We start from the raw sequence: 21,289 nt of genomic DNA on the forward strand, positions 1-21,289 counted from the left end.
ATAAAAATCATGGCAGCGATTTTAATTCATCTGCATTTAAAAAACAATAAAACTTATTTTAAATTTTTATGGTTTAACTATACAAATGTATGTTAGGGGTTAAAAGCCGGCCAGTAGGTTGGTAGGTAGGCTTGCCTTTGAAATACGGAAATGTAACTGAATTAAGAAATTAGGTACCTGCAAATTTCCAACTTCAGGCTACTTTTAAAGGACCAACTTGGTGGAACTTTGTAAAAATAGATTGAAATTTACAGTTATCGCGAGAAGAAAGATTAGTAAAGAAGTTCCGAAAAAAACATATTACTATTACGAAAATTATAGAACAGAAATACGATTTTAGCAGATAAGCGGTTATTTAAGCATGTCAGTCATAAAGCGATGTACATATATTCAACTACATTAATTATTTCGAGAGATTATTTTTGAATAAATTTTGGTTGTATGTTACGAGCAAAATTCCAAGCTAACAAATAAGAAGCAGTCTCGTGGACAAAGAAGCTGAAACTAATGGACCATGCGTGTATCAGTTCGAAAAGGTCGCGTCCTACTCCTATTGCGCGGATTATATCACATTAATATACTGAGAGCTACATGACATGTACGAGTCTTTATGCTTTCAATAAATGATATCACATGGTATATACTAGATATATATAAACTTGATAACTTTCAAACAACAATACAAATATTACAAACACATTTTAAATGTGCAATTATAATTATGATAAATATCATTAAACAAGTCGAATTATATCCTGTTAGGTAATTAAGAGACAATTATTTAAATAATTATTTTTTATTTACACATACTTATCAATACATCAATAATTGTTACTTATAAAAAAAACATTAAAAACTATTTTCATTACTGATAATATAATTCCAAATTCATGCCATCATGTATTTCATCTGAAAAATGTGCTAAGAAAATTATCATTTGCATATCATACATATATAAAATAATTTAAACTCCTCTTAGACAAATAGCATTATTGTGTTAACATTTATGGCTATTCAGTTGTTTCATGGGTTATGTTAGGTAGATTGATGTGTTGAAATGTGGAATAACAAAAATTCTCATGTTTTAAATTAATATTCTTTTTTTACCTTTAAAGGATTTATAGTGAAAACCATAATACTCAAATATATTTAGTGACAAAAGTATGTATTAACAAATGAATTGTCTATCAAATTGATAACACATATACTATTATGTATAATTATTTAAGATAAAAGTCAAGCAAGTTATCTCATTTAAATAAAACTATTTATAACGGATGAATCGCGTATATTAATTATATTTAAACATCCCGACGTTTCGAGCACTTTGCAGTGTTCGTGGTCACGGGCACGGGTGGTTTATTTAAATGTGTAATCATCGCGAAAATTTAAGACAACATTAAGTTATCTCATTGTTTTGTAACTATCGTTTACAATACATAAATTTCATAATTAAGTATAATGTTGTCACTGTTAACTAATTAATTAGAGCAGTGTTTTTCAACCTTTTCAATTAGCACCACTTTTCAAGTCAATAAATTCTGGAGGACACTAAAAGGATATATTAAAGTCATATTTACAAGGCACCCAAGAATCTAACTTCTGATTTAAATTATATCCTTAGATGTGATTACTCTAACAAGATTTGTTTTTTAAATTCATCTTCTAAAACTGTCTGTAAGGACATGTACTACAAATAATTATTAAAAAATTAATAAGCCTAGCCTTCTCAGTGAAATCTAGAGTAGAACATTCAATTTTTGCTCTTTCCACAACCTACAGGTTTAAAATACAGCATAATTATAATAAAATAAAAAGGATACAATCCGACAGTTTGATGTGGTCCTTGAAAACAGTATACCATTTCTTCAAGACTATTTTATCGTATCTTGTGCCTGTTTGTGCCGCTATAAGTTTCTTCAAATCTCCAACAGTGTCATCAGGGTTACATTTGACTCTCACTTTTTTGCCTAAACGATCGTTACATGTAACTTCCAACATTTTCTGAAATAAATTAGGTTATATATTTTAAATATACAATAACATCATCTTTAAGCAATCGAAAGGATTTTAATAACTGAGAAACACGATTTTATGTATTGAATTTTATAATAAGAAGCTTTTGTACTTTTAAATTATTTCTAACTGTTGATTACTTGCTTCTTTAATGATAAACAATTAACAAACTAATTACTATAAAATCTATACCAAAATAATGTCACTTCCTAGTTCCAACCCAAAGCGAAGAGTTTATTGCTTATAATAGTATATACCACTTGTCAGTTGTCACTTGAGTAGTTGACAGTGAAAATGAAATAGTCTATTAAAATAGGTGAAATAAGTATTGAATAAGTGATGACCGATATGGATGAATAAATTTAAAATCTAATTGCAAAAATTCCAAAATGCCGAAATATTTTCTCATTTGTATGACATCATCACTAACGTAAGAAAAAAACATAATTCTAAGTAATTATAATTGGTTTTTGAAAAAATGAATTTCTCATTGTCATTGTCAATTTGACATTAATTACGGGATACGGCTTTTAGAATAAAAACATCCGACCAATGCTACTCTTTAAATAAGATTGAATGCCGAGTTAAGTAATAATACCATCATTATATACAATATATAATTTTTTTATTATATTTAAATAAAACATTAAAGTTACGTAAATCACTTCGATGTATAAGTGTCGATGTACATGATGTTGCTTACATGAACAGGAAGTGTATCCAACTGTCCACACGTCATTCGAAGATCGACGACGAGTACAATACAACGACAGTGAAATTTCTTATTGATGATAGTGTAGTGATTTAGTGGTGAAAAATGCAAATTCCTAATGAATATGTCTCAACTGCTGAGGATGTGGCAGACCAGGTAAAATATTTTTTTGAAATATTTTGTATTCATCGATTTAATTTAAACTTAAAAATAAATATATACATGTACTTTAGATAGGTTTTGTCACGTCACCGGACTTATATTCTTGTTGGCAAGGTATATAGTAATAATTGTGATTGCTTCTTTTAAGATTAATAATTATTCGTATTACTGAATGACTCATTAAACCGATTTACTTTAAGTTTTACTTCAACAGTCGTAAGTTTTGAAATCATGTGAATCTTAAAATCAATCCCATTAACATATTCTTGAAAATAAATAAGTATATCAAATTAAATACGTTTTCTAAGGTGCTATTATAATTAAAATATATACTAATCACTTCCTTTTCACTTAACAAAAGTTACATATAAATATTTTTTTAAGTATATCTAAAGTAGCAAAAAAAATGTAGTTTGCATTAAACATTTTTTCTATTATCCGCAATTAATTTTAATTGAATGAATAGAACAAAAGCCAGTTTGCTAAGTAAGATATTTATATATTCATAAAACAATAAATAAGTTAAAAGATTAACTGATAAGAATTGACAATTGCAATGCAATGCTTTAGCAATTATAATTAGCAGCTTAAATTGTCTTCTCATTTCCCTTTCACTTTTTTCTTCTTATATAATTACATATTATTTGGTACTTGGGTACTAAATTCTAGATATTCTCAAAATCCTATAAATCTAAATATTTATTATATTTCCAAATTTGAAATACTTTTGGGATTAAATTAAATATTATTAATGTATTTCTTACTCATACATTATCAGATGATTATTAGATAATAACATTTTTACATCTTCTCTATAAAAGTCATACAATTTACAATTATATAAAACTATTTATAATGAACCGTGTCAATATTAAGTTAATCAAACCATTTCACTCTAAATGATACTTTGTATACTTAATTAAATTAAGAAAAATAAAATTTACTCCTTGCATAATTGCATTACTAAATAATATGTTTAACATATGGTATACTTTGTTCATTGCTTATTGTCAATGTTTTCAAACAGGTGATCAGAAAAGGCAAGAATGTGCTGCCAACAGTTGCCAGATTATGTCTCATATCAACATTTCTGGAAGACGGTCTCAGAATGTGGTTTCAGTGGTCCGAACAGAGAGATTACATGGACATGTCTTGGGGCTGTGGGAAATTCCTTGCTACTGTATTTGTGGTAAGTTTATCATAAAATAAGGTTATTTTAAACAACAATACTTTTTACTACTCTAATATATGACTGTCTTATTGGTCTTATCATTTGCTTATAAGATAAATATATATAGATAGATTCCGTCATTGTAGAATCAGACTCCCAGTCAGGTCTTTTATAAGTTAATAGATTTTTCTGTAAAGAAATACTCTAGTAGCTCAAAGTCTGTAAATTGGTAGTGTATTAAATCAAATATAACCTTACCACTGGTATTGTAGTTTCCACTGAGAAGATCCTGCACAAAACTTAGTTGTTTCCATTCTTTAAATTTATTTTGTATCTATAATCTATATCGATAATTTTTAAATGTTATATTATACTAGATAAGTTTTAACAATTTTTGCAATCATTTTGTTAGTTTATGTTCATGCAAAAACTACTTATATATTAAAAGGGTACTTTTATATCAGTGTTACCATTATTAATATGATATAAGCTAATTGTGATCAGATAATGAAGCACTTTTCAGGCTAACAATGTGTTAAATCCTTTTAAAACTCATCAAACAAATCTATATTTTTTCATGTCACAAGAGTAAAGTATTTAAAAAAATTGCCAAGCATACAACTAGCAATCTATTTCTTTTTGTGATTCTCAGAATAAAAATATGCAATTACAACTCTAAACAACTAACTTATATTGGTACCTACTGTGTGATTCCTTTATTTTATTTTTATTATAACTTACAACATTAGTTTCAGACTTGGTGCAGAAACAGATTAAAAAAAAGGATTGTCTTTTCTATATAATCTTGTGTTACAAGACTATTAGGGCTACCTAGGGCTGTTTAGTAGTAAAAATACTTTGACTGGGCAATATCTTTGTATTCACGATTTTGTATATTTAAAATAAAATTCATTTTTTGCAATAGTCAATACATACCTGAGGTCTGGCAATTTCCTTAAATATTATTCACATTGCTTATTAATAATTTAAACAATTATTTATAGATAAAATTTATTAATTTTCTTGTTATATTTTCTCAGTACCCTATACTTTCTGAGCTTGTAGTTGCTTGACAAACTATTTAATTCTATAAAATGACAGTTAAAGTGTTTATGTATGTCTTGAAGCATGACTTGAAGTATTTAATAGTTTCATAAGCACAATTAATATATAATAATTAAATTTAATAACACTTTAGGCGTAAAATAATAATTATAGTAACTCAATGCCTTTGTAATAATTTATTTTGTTTATTCGACTAAAGTTCTTGAAACTATGAATTGAATACTGTTCACATAACCAACATTTTTCCTTAATCAAGTAACTACAAGTATTTAAGCATTTTCTCGTAAATGTGGTATGTCACTGAGGTACAGTACATGTTGTTATCTAAGAAAAATGTTAAAAGTATTATTGTTTTACTGCAAAATCGTAAATATTGTTTATTATAAGCTCAAATGCAACAGATAAATAAATTAGAGACAAAAACAATTTAGTTATTCCAATAAATGCAAACAAATATACGTCATAAATCACTTGAAATTGTTGGTAATTAATTGACATATTGTTTAAAAAATCAATTAATTTTAAATGATCAATTCAGTTTTCCTCATTCGGTATAAATCGTTTTGGATTTACAAAACAATGCTCGTGCACACGTAAGATCTCGTACGTTTAATATTTTTAACGTCATAATAATTATCTTCGTGATATGTTGAATGATATTGCACTTAGTTTATGATGACATAGAAGCGACATATGCATTTGTTTAATAGTTTTTGCATAAATCTGGAATATGCTTAGAAATTTTTATTTAATTATATTTAGTTACATATGAAAAAATGTGCGCTAGACAGTACACACAGTTAGGGCCTACATAAAGTATTTGAAACGCTGATCAAAATTAAAATGACTATCTCGAATATTTGTTTGCTCATTGGTCGATAGCAGCCGAAGTCTCAATATGTGACTAATGACTCAGTGAGAGAGCAGTGTTTCGTCAAATTTACTAATGTAATCATTTGCTCACATGGAAACTCGCATTCAAACAGTGTGTACCCAAAATCCTTACGATTCACATTCACACACACGGACAATATATAGAATCTGTCCAATCATTCTCTCGATGTATTATTAAATATCTAAACTATTTATATAAAAAATCTTTTAAGATTAAATTGTCTATATAAATGATTTGAATGTATCACCCACTGACCTATATTATCAGTAGCCTAAGTTCACAGTGATTTATCGGTATCAGCGAGTACACTACACACTGTTACTTTGCTCAAACTGTTAATTGCTTTCAAAAATACGAGTTTGAACACTCGTGATACAAGTAGACTAGTTTGTGTGTTCCGATAGGCAAACATAATAGGAATTTTTCAGTCAGTTCATGCTTCATCATGCTACTTAAATTACTTTTTTTATTGTAAAATAAAATTAGTACCATCATCCATATAATACACACATATGTAATACCGTACAATAAGCGTTTAAAATTATTCTCATGCGTTACGTTTCTATTGAGTAATCATTTTATTTGAGTAAGATTGGTGTCAAAAGTATTTGTAACCTGTAACTATTTTAAAATTTCAATTGAAACAAGTTACAAAATTTCTTTAGATTTTTCTTTCACTAGTGCTTTCAGAACGTGTCATTGAAGAAGGGTTTAGTACCGCGAATGTCATTACACTATTCGAATTGCTTTCGAAATAACTTGCATAATAATACCTGGATTTTTAACTTATATTTAGTCTTACGTAGTTTTAAGAAGCTTTACTATTTCTGACCTTCGGTTTCACAACGATAGTTAGGTATCTCGCCAACGAAAGCTCGGTGCCTATCCAATTAAAACAATTTATAATGATTAAACCCGACTAATCACTTATTTCATTTTATTCTTACCCAAGTAAAAATTTTACCAATATTCCGACTTTCCAAATGGATGTTATTCTGGTTCCTAGCGGAATTAAAGTCTATTTTAATCTTAAGCTCATACATACTCATACATGATTTTTCCAATCAGTGGTCTACTCGAGCACGGCTGCTTAGGAGAATGACAAACCAATTGTAACGCAAGCATGCTTTATAAGATTTTATATTTTAAAACCATTTCCCGAATTACAGTTTAATTTACAGATAAATTAGAGAATTTAGTGCATGTCCATATTGACCATAAATATAATTAATATTATATTTGGAGACCTAAGACGGGGGTAGACCAGTAGCAGCCTCGCCCACTCAACTGATCTAACAAGAAGTGAAAGTCTACTTGTCCTTTCTATTGAGGAAGTGGGCCACGTGTAGCTGGCACTTGAACGAAACCTAATATTGACTTCAAAAAGTTTATACTATCTGTATAAAGCTGAGGTTGAATGAGCTTTTATTCTATAATTACGTTAGATAGCCCATTTATTGAGAACTTGCGACCCGCCCCTGCTTTGCTCGGGGCTCTATCTATTAAAAAAACCGCATCAAAAACCGTTGCGTAATTTTATAGGTAAGCATACATAGCGACAGACAGATGACGACTATATGTAGGCTCGATTAAATCGCGTTACCTACGAGGGCGAGGCAGTAAAGTTTCACGCAGTGAAAACTTGAAGCACCTATTTAAATGTCCATACTATTATTATATATGCTCAGTCTGTTAGTATTTTACCCTTTCACGGATAATCCACTGAACCAATTTTGATGAAATTATTACGGGGTAAACTTAACCAAAATGCCCCTAAATAATAAAAAACTATGTATGTCATAAAAAAACTATATATAAATAAAAAACTATGCCCTATAGTCTAAAGTAGGCTATGTCATTACTCAACACGAGATGATATAGATAATGAAAAAGCGTGGAGTTAGTACTTGTTGACTTTCAGACGAGTTGTTATCATATATTTTATATAAATAATAACAATAAATTTAATTATTATTTTATTAACGATACATACACTCTATTTTTTATTTAGTACGTTTAGATTGTAATGCGAAATTAATGGTACACGTAAACATTTTTAAAAGCCAAAAAATTCACAAATCGCATGTGTCATTTGACCGCCTCGTTATCCTTGACCTATACTAGCTGTTAGGTCGAGCGAGGCAAAAAAAGTCGTTTACGGATGAATATTATATTGCATAACAATATGTTCTGCTGATTGTCGCCTGCGATTTCGCTCACTCGATTTTTAAGTTTTAACTTTTATCCTGATAAATCAGAATGCATAAAAAGTAGCCCGTGTCCTTCTGAGAAGTCCACACGAAACTTCTTTAAATTCGATTTAGTAGTTTGGTCATGAAAGACAGATAGACAGAATTACTTTCTCATTTACAATATTATTTCACGTGTGTATGAACATACATTCATACAATATACGTTGTCATTGGCTTGCTCTTATCCCATTTATTTAGTGTCAATATGTCAACTGCATGAAAAACTGAATTCCTTGTACAGCTGTCTGACACACATTGTTACACGTTTTATGGATGACACGTTTTATATGATAATAAAAGAACAAAAGCCTGTTTATTTTCCATTCCTTTTAAATAATTGTCATGATGGTGAAATTAAATTTTTGTTCAAAATATTGTTTCAAAGGACTATTGATAGATAACTTTTGAAAAACACCAGTAATTGATTTGAGTTTCTTGTTTAATGAGATACAATATATATATTTAATTAATTCAGTAAAGAAAGTGCTTATATATGTAATATCTTTATTTAGCACTGGCTGCCAGTCCTTACTTCGCTCGTGTGAAAGAAGGGTCAATATGATACACCTGTATTCGGCATTGTTTTCGACATATTTAACTAATTAATTCAACACCTGAATATTCTTCAAGAATCTCTCCGTCCATTAGCGAAACGAGTAGAGTTCGAGTTATCGCGTACACACGGACGCACATCTCTGATACAGTACCTCCCTAATGAGATGTTTCATTCTTTTCTATTTATTATCTATGAATAGTTTTAATTCTAAAGTCTAAGAATAAATACCGGAATTAGAAATGTTTTTTACTTTCATTAATCAGATGAATAATTAACTTTAACTTTACCGTTTCGTAAATTCAAATCGTTTATAAAAAATACATTGGTAAAAAGGCATATTGAGATTTTGTAGGTGATAAAAAAGCTTGGAATTAATACCTGACTTCCAAGCAGGATACATTATATGCATATATAATTGTATTTAACTAATATGATTGTATTTTTTATATGTTGAAAAAGAGTAACTACTGAGTTTTTTGCCGGTTCTTCTCTGTAACATCTACTTTTCGAACCGGTGGTAGCTTCACTTAATTGTTAAATAACGATTCAAAAGTGCTTGTAAAACCCCACTTGAATAAAGTTTATTTTGATTTTGATTCGGGAATTAATTATGTGAATTCATATAATTAATAAAGAAAATAAGTTATGTAATAAAGTATTGCTTACAAAGCTTACGTTGACTAAAGGAAGAGAAATACTGACGACAATTTAAAATATTTTCGCATGAATGACCATCTTAATGACCGATGGCGATAAGTAAATAGATAATATATTTAAGTTGGTTCCGTATTTACCAGTTAATTGTTCGATGAATTTGGAACAGAGATGACTACTACTACTGACTATGACTTCGCGCAAATCCTACGTATCACTAACCAATCCTTACACGCGGTCGTATTCGGTAAACGAAAGCTAGTAATATATAAATATGTGAAATGTGTTGTTGGTATATTTGTTTCATTTTCTTGACGTGATAAATTATTATTTTCAGATAGTAAACTTAGTGGGACAGCTGGGTGGCTGTGTCATGGTGCTCGGCAGGTTAAAGGTCGACATTGCATGTGGGGTGCTCTTCTTCATCGTCGTTCTACAGGTGATATTTCATTTCAATATTACAAAGATCCAGAATTCTCGCCAAAAATACTCTTCCAATTCCTATCGTACTTATAATATTTTCAGTGAGCACAGATGGCCCAGTAGTTAGAACGCGTGTATCTTAACCGATGATTGCGGGTTCAAACCCAGACAAAGACCGCTGATTCATGTGCTTAATTTGTCTTTATAATTCATCTCGTGCTTAGTGGTGAAGGAAAATATTGTGAGGAAACCTGCATGTGACAAATTTCATAGACATTCTGCCACATGTGTATTCCACCTTACAAACCTTCTCCTTAAAAAAGGAGAGGACGCCTTTAGCCCAGCAGTAGGAATTTACAGGCTGTTGTTGTTATAATATTGTCATTGTCATTTTATATACTGAGGATGTACGAAGGCTATAGCATATTTTTTTCAACGTAATCGAAGTGAAAGTACATAAGTCGGAGTCACTTTCCAAAGTAGATGCCAAAACGTAACTGTCTGTTACTGTTGCTAAAAGTAAGACATTTAGGTCTCTAAAACGATCTTCAAAACAGCTACTGAAAATACCGTGATATTCTATACAAAAAATATATTTAACAACTATAACTATATTGGTCTACAAATTTATATATATATATATATATATATATATATATATATATATATATATATATATATATATATATATATATATATATATATATATATGAACAAATTTTCAATTTATCTTCCACTCAGCATTAATCCTTACTATTATCAAAAACGAATTAATCCTTTCCTTTGAAAATAACCGCTTCTAAAATAAACCGACAACAACGATAATAAACAAACGAAAACAATACGATCAAACTTCCTGATTCCGATCTATACACCTTATCGGATATCAAGAATAAACTTAAAGTCGTGAATTTAGTCCATTTTATGATCGAAGATACTCTAAATAACTTAAATGCAAAATTAATTTCCTCCCGACGTCAATACGTGCCAATTTTAAGCACTTGCTACTTTATGAACTGCTATATCGTATTGTTTCCTTATGTATGTATACATGATACCGTAAGGCTCAAAAACTTATTCAAATATGTACAACGTTACAGTTGAATTAAAGTCATGTGTTGTTAGTTATGTTTTCCCGTTATAGATATGTGTTCAGGTTTGCCATAAGTATGTTTGTGTAATATGCGATTGCATTGTTACGCAGCGAATTCGAAAAACCGGTTCACTCGCAAAAACAAATTGAATACGTAGGTCTTTTTTTGTTTTAATGATAAGCTATTTAAGTACATTGTATTGTTCAGACTTGGCACACTGACAATTAATTGTTTAATTATTCCCTAAATTCGTAAGTAAATATAAGAACATAGCCAAATGCGCATCGAGTCAACACGTTTTTCAAAAAACACAAAGACTAATTTTATTTTCGATGTCGATTAAAATAATTGAACTTTTCGCGCCAATTTCTCTTTTTTTTTATTGATAATGATAGGCAAATGCACGTAGCCATTGGACACGACCATAGGCAGCACTTAAAGAAATGTTACCTATGTATTTAATTAAGTTTTTCATCAGTTAAACTACTAATTATGATATAGATAGTTAATATTGAATGAGTTTTGAAACCATTAGTTAATCCCATATCTGCGCTTCTGATAACTTCTTACATAATTAAGTTCGTATCACGTTTTATTTTATCAAATAATTTACAACATAAGTCATCGGAAGCACGTAGATAAAATGTGTAATAAGTAAATGATTATCGTAACATGACAAACTATCTATTTGTGGTAAAAAAAAAACTGTCCGTATGAACTATGTCCGTATAATATGTATTTTAAAAAAATATAACAAAAATGTTTTTATACTTATTTTAAATATTAGAAAAAAAACGCATTCATTATCTACGATACTTATCAAGTGATTAAGCATTCGTGCCTTTAAAAAAATAGTATCTTACACAGGGTACTGAGGAAAGTAACTGCCATTAACTTATTTATGTAATATGTTACAGATTAGGCTTGCTTTTATCCACTATGATACGCCTTCCAACTTAGTGGATTACGAATTTGAAAGCTTCCTTTCTCAGGAAGTTTCCGTTAACGTTGAGCTCGATAGTAATTATAGATCAAAAAGATATTCATTATTCTTTCAATTGACATAACATTAAAAACAGCTATGTAGTGTTTCTAACTGAATATTGTTTTGATCTGAAATTTAATCGACATGGCATTAAAAAAATAGAGGGAACTAATGTTCCCTATATAACAAATTCATTAAATTTTTATAACTAAATTTTCGCATTCATAAATTATTACGACCATTAAATAGTATTCCAAACAGTTCGAGTTACGAGATTTTGACGACATCCAAAATAATACAACTTTATGATTTTATTTCAGACATTCGCCTACAGCATACTATGGGACATGCAGTTCTTGCTGCGTAACTTGGCGCTCATCGGAGCCCTGCTGCTCGTGTTGGCGGAGGCGCGAGCGGAAGGCCGCAGTCTCTTCGCGGGAGTCCCCTCGCTGGGGGAGAACAAGCCCAAGACTTACCTGCAACTCGCCGGCCGTATACTTCTAGCATTCATGTTTATAACTTTGCTACGATTTGAAGTATCTTTCCTACAGGTATGATACGACGGTTATATATTATTGGCTCATTTATACTAATATTTTAATGCAGAAAAGTTTATGTGTTTGTTTGAACGCACTAATCTCAGGATCTACTAGTCGAGTTGATATTTTTATTTTATGTTAGAAAGCTAAGTATTGATTAAGGCTACAGACAATGGTTAAAGGGTCATTGCAACGCGCTACGATTGACGGAGCCGGACAGTAATCAATATTATCTATATTAATATTATAAATGTAAAAGACCAAACCGCTGAACCGCATTTGTTGAAATTTAGTATGAAAACTCAAGAAAGGACATAAGTTACTCTTTTACCTGATACATGATAATTAAAACCCTTAAACGCGAGCGTTGCCGGGGACGACTTCTAGTCATTTAAAGAATAGATAATAATTACAGTTTGATTTCCGTTTGAGAATCTAAACATTTTAAAAGTTTGTGTAAATATCTTAATGATTTTGACGTGCAAGTCCCAGAATAAAAGTTACAGGACTCAAGACTAATAGTGTAGTGGGTAAAAGTGTTTGGAACGTAAAGACACGAGGCAACTTGGGACTCAAACCCCACTTGTAAGGTTTCTCTTACGAAGGTTTAATAAGACGATATTTTAGAAAGAATTATTAAATAGAATTTCATTGTCATGCAAATTTAATCTTCTTGATGGGTTCATTCGAATAGAATATACGTTCGATCAGTGCAGTGGGTGGTGATATCTAATTTACATTGTAAATAGACTTTATACACCAATGGAATGAATTATTTATTCATTAAACTCATTACTTGAGATTGTGCTAAATAATAAATATAAATAATTTAAGATAATTAGGAAAAACAGGAGGAGGTTGAAATAAATTAGGAACCTAGAAAATCGTTTCCCGAGACATTGAGTCTAGTGGCATCGACGTGGTTCATTCAGCCCTGATGTCTCTTGCTAGTGGGCCAGTTTAGGAGTATTCATTCTACATTAATTCTATTATACAACTAATTCGTAGATCCGGAGATATTCGTGTGGCGGCCTTTAATCAGACAAATGTATGTTTCTTCAGGATGTTGTCCTGCAACAAAGAGAATACAGCCCGTGAACTCGCTTTATAATTTGATTTAATTACTCCATCCAAATAGGTTTACCTATTAAAATAAATACTCCTTCGAGATCCGTTTTAAAGCATAAGGTCATTTAATTCTAATTTTATTATGTCCAGATCGTCCAGGACCTTCTCGGCAGCATTCTCATGATCCTGGTGACAGTGGGCTACCGCACTAAGCTGTCGGCTCTGATGCTTGTGTTAGTGCTCACTGTGCTCAACCTTTACCACAACGCCTGGTGGGCCGTGCCCACTTACAAGCCTCTACGAGACTTCTTGAAATATGACTTCTTCCAGGTAAATATGTTTTAAATTAGGAAGTTAGATTTTCAAAATAAGTTATTATAGTCACTTTTTATGTTAAATATTTTTATTTCCTTTTTTATTTGGCCAATAATAATGTAAAAGTTAACTTTAGTAAAAGTGAATATGTCCCATTCATATGCCGGTCTAATGCTAGATAATGAACATACCTGTAGCAAAATTTAAACAATTACATGCAGGTTTCTTCTCTATATTTTCCTTCACCCCCGAGTATTAAAATTGAGAGGTAACTGATCGGATTTGAACCCGCCATATTCGGTTAAGATTCGCGTGATTCATTGGACGCCCATGGTTCATATACTATATATAATAATACATATCATCAATGCTTTTCAGACGCTATCAGTGATCGGCGGTCTCCTGATGATAGTGTACCTCGGGCCCGGAGGCGTCAGTATGGACGAGCACAAGAAGAAGTGGTAGAAGTGACTCGGACCTAGTCCGCTGTGCACAGACTCTTGATATTATTCAATTAAGATTGTTGATGGTGCGTTGAATATATTGTCATGGTGTTTGTATGTAAATATGCAAGTTCCAAGATGTGTCGACTATTTCATCACCAGGGCATTGAGGAGCTAGATTATATTGTTTTTATAAACTAAAAAATAACGACATACAGCTTGTGTAAGATTTTGAGAATTATAAAATCGATAGGATTTACCGAATTGACGTTTTATAACTCATATTTGAAATTCCAACTGTCTCATATAAATTCTACATGCATTCTTAACGTTCACACATATTATTATACTAATATAAAAATAGTAGTTTTTTTTTTTTTAAATCTATTTTCTAGCTTTCAAGACACTATGGCTAAGTTATAAATAGACTGCCCTATAAGCAACTACAAGCCCATTTCTAGAATACAAACATGAATTAAAACATTATTTCAATTTTATACAATAAGTATTCACATAATTCTTTATAAGTAATCACTATGAACTTTCAAAAGTAGATTATAATATTGACGATGGTATCTTACATTTGTACATTGTGCACAATTATTCTTAAATCTGTATTGTTCTATTCGATGTTTAATCTTTGGTTAGGATTATATTATTATTTGGTTGTTAAAATTCATATAAACGTTTTTTGTAAAGTTATATTTGTTATTTTGTTCATTGATAAAAAAATTAAAAGTCATATTAGAAATAAAACATTAAACACAAATTAGCAAAATTTGATGTTGCACCGTATATATTAATTTCATTCCGAATTAATTATCTGATCAAATATGTAAATAATATTTGTACTTATTGACTGATCACTTGTAAATTAAAAGAACTTTAATTAAAACATAAAATTTAATTTTAATGTAGTCTGTATCTGCTGTTGTGACAAGTCTAAAGACGCGACTTTACAGTAATGAAACAAATAGCACTTTATTCTTCCTTGTAAACTTAATTTCTACAAAAGTATATTTAAAAAGACAAAAAATATTTTTATAGTATTTTTTATTTATTTTTAATGTACGCTCGTGAAGAATAGTCGAATTCATAAATGAAATGTTTTCAATAAATATGACATAATACCTTCCAGCTTTTCTTTCGTAACCTAATTCTGCGCGAGACTATCAAGCTGTTGCGTTTTGCCATATTATATAATATTATTGTGTAAGTAAGACAACATTTTTTTATAACAGATTTATTTGTGAAGTGTTTAAATATAATAAACATAATTCAACAACTACGTGTAAATATTTTGTGAGTCTACTGTTCGGAAGCCTCGTCTTCAGCCATATCTTTATTGGAAATGTATTTAAAGACTGTGTTTGCTAGCTGCCTATACTTCTCTGCGTGTGTGCTGTCTGGAAGTGCATATATGGCAGGTTTCCCACTGTTTATGCATTCAGACATATTTGAATCCACCTCAAAGCTCTGGATAATCTTAAGGCCCATCTGATCAGCTGTCTGCTTAGTTTCATTGCCAAATATGAAGTTTTTTGAACCACATTTGTGACAAATTGCATGTGACATATTTTCAACCAGCCCAATAATAGGGACTTTGAGTTTTTCAAGCATGTTAACACCTCTCTTAGTAACTTGTAAAGCAGCGGATTGAGGTGTTGTGACAACTATCGCTCCTAAAAATACAAGAGTCTATTAGATGGAGTAAACATTGTGTTTTACCCAAGTTAAAAAATAAATTAACTGAAAACTTATTGAAATAATATTATAAAATACATAAGTAAATGGACAAACTTCTAACACCTACTAATATATAACACTACGAATTATTTTCTCTTACCATCAATAGGCAGATTCTGTGCTAGTGACAGATGGGTGTCCCCGGTACCAGGTGGTGTGTCTACTATGAGGCAATCTAGTGGACCCCATGCTACATTCCGCGTAAGTCTCTCCAATGCCTGCATTACCATGAGGCCACGCCAAACTACTGCATTCTCACCCGATACCAGCAACCCCATTGACATGCTGTAGATTTATATCATCTCAGTCAAAATGTGTCATGCTTAACACATAAGATTTTTAATATTAATAAAATAAAATTATAATAAGTTAATATCTCATGTTTAAACTATTATTATTATTATAAATACAGTTACAGCTTTTGTTGTTTTCCTTTACGTACCTCTATGTACTTAACATACAAATTGAGGTCATTGTAATAGATTTTGCACATACTTGTTTATTTTAACATCAATTACATCATAATAAAATTTTCAAATTGATAATTTATCTTTGCACATGGAATAGTTATGCAACACCTCAAGTAGGTTTTATAAAGGCATAGATTAAATTATTAACACATACCACTTAACACCATAGTTGATATGGGGTTCAATTAAATTGTCATCATTCAGCATGGGTTCTCCACTGATGTTCATCATTAGAGGAACTGACGGACCAAACACATCAGCATCTAGGAGTCCTATCTCCTTATCAGGTTCTATCACTTTCATTGCACAAGCGAGATTCACTGCAGGGTAATGAAAAAAATGATTATTTATTTAATGTATGAAAAGTATGCTATATATATAATAAAAATGCTAAATAAGCTCCAATTGAAATGAGAATATACCAGCGGTAGTTGTCTTTCCAACACCTCCTTTTCCAGAAGCAACCAGTATTATACTCTTAACTTTAGGTAAGGGCTTCTTTTCAGGCAAGCCCCGAGCCATGATCTTAGCTCTGTGCTCGTTAACATCACTCTTACTATGCTGTAGCCTTACTGTAGTACAACATGGAGCTGACTAGAAGATATAAGAAATATTATACAATAAATCAAAGATTTTTCCAAGTATTCATAATTTATATAATTTTTTAAATATAATTAACGAATTAATCATTAATACCTATTATTTGGTACTCAAATTTAATCTAAAAGACAAATTCTGTTATATTGTATTTTTTTATATAATATTACAGAATTTGTATTGCATCAGCATTTATTTGTAAAATAAAAGTCGCGATACAATAGCGCAATTACTTTTTTTTATAAATTTAATAATAAAAAACTACTACATACTGCCTTTATATTTGACACAAGCAGTCCATATAATCTCGGTAAGATTTTGTTCATGCTCATTTTTAATTTAATTTCAAGACTCTTTTATATACAAATAACTTATACAAGTTTTCTACGATAATTCGTACGGAAGTACTAACACCTTAAGTCTACCATTTATTTATTTCAAACGTCAAACACCCTAACCTAGGCCATGATAGTAGTCTAATGACATTGACAACGAGAATTATTATAATTTGCAATTGCAATACAGACGGCACTAATTTGCAAAAAAGTTTTAAAACGTAGAACAAAAAAGATAAGGGATTGATATCACAGTTCCACTTGCTTTAACTAATATTTACGAGCCGTATTTTTTCATTTAAAGATTATCAATAAGAATTAAAACTTTTTAAGTTCTACTTAAAAAGCACAAAGCTAACCTACAGTCCTACAGTGAAAATTGAAAAATACTAAACGCAAATGTCATGTGCGGTGTGAGTGTTGAGCTATGTTTCTCGATTGCGAAAAATTTCGAATTTCTTTAGCGAATAGCTGAATATAGTGGGTAAAAATATTAAATGTGAAAATGGCTATCTGTTTACGTACATTTTCGCATAAAATACTACCGATAAATGGAATAGTTACTACCAAAAATCATTCCAATCGATTGTCTCGGAAAATTCCAGTGCGAACACAGTTTCTGGAAGATGTGAGTATAATAACTGAGTAGAAATACTGAGTATAATAACTTATTTATATACTTATGTTCCATAGTCATAGTAAATCAGTTATTTGTATTGTAACCTACGTATAACTATATATTACTAAGTCAGATATCGTGTTTGACCTCGAGTCAATTATGGTTAAATAATATGATACTATTGAATATTTTTTCAGTTCCTTAGTAAAAGACGCATATCTAGTTGCCGGGTGGCACCAAAATGTACGACGGAAAGTGCCATCGACGACATTTATGTTCAAGAAGTTCCCAACGCCGATAGTTACCTAACCCGAAACTTAAACGAAAAGTCGAAACAAATATTCATAGACAATAAAGAGGCAAACGCAGCTATCGAGAATGTAGAAAATTATATGAATTATTGCACAGATGGAATGAAAACTTTAAGTTTGACTTCTGATGATTATGTAGAACAGAAAAATTCCTATAATTCAAATCAAATACCAACAATAAGTATGAATGATGTTGACTTCTCAAAATGTAATGAGGTAGATATAATATAAGCTTTTATTTATATGAACTTCCAAATTCAAAATAAAATATTCGAAATACACATTATGAAAAATATATATTTTAATTATCATGTTTCAGGACATAGAGCCGACATGTCTTTCGGACTTTGAACGTGATGCTATTGCATACTGCAGTGGACCCTCCACTTCTGCACAAATGTCACCAACTAGTTCTGAAACTAGTGATCAAGAAAAACCAAGTGAAGAGCAGCTAATGAAAATATTTCATACTTTATCAAATACTGTAAGTACATAGGCGTGTGTCAACATGAATTACAAATTATTAGAATAAATAAATCAGCTAAAAGGAACGTGATTTTTCATTAACGAAAAAACTAATTTTTTTTTTTGTTTTTAAATAAATAGCCATAAAAAAGTAGGAAGTAGTGAACATATACATAATGAATATCTAATAGAAATTATTTTCTTTTCAGATGCCAAATTTGTTTGTGAAGCCACTTGACTACTCAATCTATCATCCAAATTTAGTTTTTGTTAATAATATTAGGGGATTGACCACTGTGTAAGTAAATTAGTAACATGCATGGGCCAATACCAACCACCAGAAAAGTAAAGACACAAAACTTGTTTTTGCCATTGATTGATTTGAAGTAATGATTGGTCTTAATTGATGATAATCATTATGGATTCATATAAAATGTTTGTTTTAAATATTGGCATATTTTTTAATGGAATTGGTAAATATTAAAGTAGGTATTAGTAGTGATTGCCATTCTATTATAATTAAAAAAAAAGTTTATCAAGAACTTTTTGTAGTACATAATAGCAGAGCTTTTAGCTGAATGCATGGAATATGTATCTCGAAAGGTTTTGTATATAATTTCTCCTTTGATTGGAATAGGCTATACAACTTCTTTTGTCCATAGTACTTGAATATTTTAAGTAAAACTTATTTATTCTCACTTACTGGCTTGACTACTCTGTCTAATTGGCAAATTATTTCATTTTTATAAAAAAAGTAAACCATGCAACTGTTATATGCATTTACTGAAGAATGTTACTGATTTCAGAGGGCTGTTCCACTATGTCAAGCAAGTAGCACTTTTGCGGACAGTGGCACACATTAAATTTGCCTATGTTAACTTTGAAATATTGAAGATAACTGCGCACCCAGAAGATTCCTCTATTAGGTATGTTGTGTAATATTTAAGTTCTATAAACAGACACAATGTTAATAAATTAAATACTATATATTTACTCTTGCTTACTGGATTCTTTTTTATTTTAAACTATATGATTTAAATGATGTAATTTTACTGTAACTGCTAATTTTTTACCAAAAATGACTATTACTATGTAAACTCAAAAAACCTAAACTATCTATATTCTATATATGTTAGATATTATGTTAGATAATAGAACATAAATATAGTAGGCCATTGCTTGTAGGATGAGATGGAGAATCAGAGGCATTTCTGGTCTAAAAGTATTCTTTATGTTCTGGAAATACAAATTGTGGAATTTGAAGGAGGTTTTCCAAGATCAAGAGCTGTGAGTATATTGGAATATAAAATATATAAATGTAAATTTCATATTCATTATATCCCTGGTATAATCATAAAATAGATAATATCATTCCAAGCAATTGATTATTGATATTTGATTCCTTTTGAAATTTATTTTTTAATATAAATCTATTTGTTTTACAGGTGGTATGATGGCTTTTCCACATTTTATGTTGGTTCTGATGGTCTCATTCAGAAACATGTAGCAGATAAGGTAAGATGATATATATTTTAAAGAAAGCAGTTGTTTTTCTTATTTCCTTCATTTTAAACTGTATGGATGTTACATTAATTCTTAAATAATTTTAGAAATCATTATTTGATTAATTAATTCTTGTGTTGTTTAAACATATTGTTTTACAGGTGATGCCCGATCAAGATTCAATAGTAGATGATGAAGAAAAAGCACCAATAGCTGCAAAAATAGCTCTACTTATTGGTCTTCTCCCTCGCAATTATCTCTCTGATGTGTCTCCCTACTTCACAACATCATCAGGCACCTCTGATTGCACTTCACAACCATTTAAAGTCTTAGAATAATAATTAATCTTTATAAAAATTGTGTGATAACTGATAATTAAATGCAAAACCACAATTGTTAACATTTTTAGAGCAAGAATGAAATATGATTTTTATATTTATTGTTAATAAAATTATTTTTTTGACATTACTTTGCAGCATTGCTTCTGCGGATCGCAAATATAAAAATTATAGTAATATTTATAATCAAGATTTGCAGTATTTACTGTAAACTTAAGTGATGTTTAAAAATTAGTAAACACCTTTAGCTTATTTAGATGTTATGTATTTAAATACATTAAATAAAATACATTGTTATAATGTTTCTTTAATTTCAGAAAATATACCTTTTACCGTTAAATGTTCTCATTTTAAGTTAATTGTTCAAAAAAGTTTTATAAATTATTTAAGGTATTACGGCTTACCTAATTCGTCTAAAATCGTTTGTTAGCCTATCAAAGGCAAAAATATTTCTTTTGTTTACAAGTTTTTCGAGAATACTAATAAGCAATATACATTTCACAGTAAAAAGTGGATTACTCTCCTCCGCCATCCTTTCTTCATACCAATTTTTTT

At 30.1% G+C, this 21,289-nt stretch overlaps 4 protein-coding genes across 9 annotated transcripts; 2 read left to right on the forward strand and 2 right to left on the reverse strand.

Moving 5' to 3' along the window:
• Window positions 1-780: 780 nt before the first annotated feature.
• On the reverse strand, window positions 781-4,425 carry LOC124542610 (ubiquitin-like protein 5). 6 transcript variants are annotated; one of them, XM_047120545.1, is made up of 3 exons: window positions 4,320-4,425; window positions 1,824-2,004; window positions 781-909 (listed from the first exon to the last, which is right to left on the reverse strand). In XM_047120545.1, the coding sequence occupies exons 2-3, from the start codon at window positions 1,999-2,001 to the stop codon at window positions 866-868; spliced, it is 222 nt and encodes a 73-aa protein (XP_046976501.1). In that variant the 5' UTR covers window positions 2,002-2,004; window positions 4,320-4,425; the 3' UTR covers window positions 781-865. The 6 variants fall into 6 exon arrangements, with proteins under 6 accessions (XP_046976501.1, XP_046976509.1, XP_046976494.1 ...); XM_047120553.1 differs by lacking the exon at window positions 4,320-4,425 and adding an exon at window positions 2,274-2,445; XM_047120538.1 differs by lacking the exon at window positions 4,320-4,425 and adding an exon at window positions 2,209-2,430.
• LOC124542603 (surfeit locus protein 4 homolog) lies at window positions 2,728-15,480 on the forward strand. Its single transcript, XM_047120534.1, has 6 exons — window positions 2,728-2,884; window positions 3,918-4,079; window positions 9,821-9,922; window positions 12,306-12,536; window positions 13,743-13,922; window positions 14,286-15,480. The coding sequence occupies exons 1-6, from the start codon at window positions 2,834-2,836 to the stop codon at window positions 14,370-14,372; spliced, it is 813 nt and encodes a 270-aa protein (XP_046976490.1). The 5' UTR covers window positions 2,728-2,833; the 3' UTR covers window positions 14,373-15,480.
• Window positions 15,481-15,623: 143 nt separating this feature from the next.
• On the reverse strand, window positions 15,624-17,657 carry LOC124542599 (iron-sulfur protein NUBPL). Its single transcript, XM_047120529.1, has 5 exons — window positions 17,436-17,657; window positions 16,989-17,160; window positions 16,721-16,886; window positions 16,197-16,381; window positions 15,624-16,032 (listed from the first exon to the last, which is right to left on the reverse strand). Exons 1-5 carry the CDS (start codon window positions 17,493-17,495, stop codon window positions 15,659-15,661), a joined length of 957 nt encoding a protein of 318 aa, XP_046976485.1. The 5' UTR covers window positions 17,496-17,657; the 3' UTR covers window positions 15,624-15,658.
• Window positions 17,658-17,874: 217 nt separating this feature from the next.
• Window positions 17,875-21,034, forward strand: LOC124542594. The gene is made up of 8 exons (XM_047120526.1): window positions 17,875-18,126; window positions 18,315-18,644; window positions 18,748-18,912; window positions 19,103-19,191; window positions 19,700-19,819; window positions 20,079-20,180; window positions 20,339-20,408; window positions 20,558-21,034. The coding sequence occupies exons 1-8, from the start codon at window positions 18,004-18,006 to the stop codon at window positions 20,732-20,734; spliced, it is 1,176 nt and encodes a 391-aa protein (XP_046976482.1). The 5' UTR covers window positions 17,875-18,003; the 3' UTR covers window positions 20,735-21,034.
• Window positions 21,035-21,289: the final 255 nt, after the last annotated feature.

Source organism: Vanessa cardui, chromosome 2, assembly GCF_905220365.1.
Source record: "Vanessa cardui chromosome 2, ilVanCard2.1, whole genome shotgun sequence".
NCBI classification, from domain to species: domain Eukaryota; kingdom Metazoa; phylum Arthropoda; class Insecta; order Lepidoptera; family Nymphalidae; genus Vanessa; species Vanessa cardui.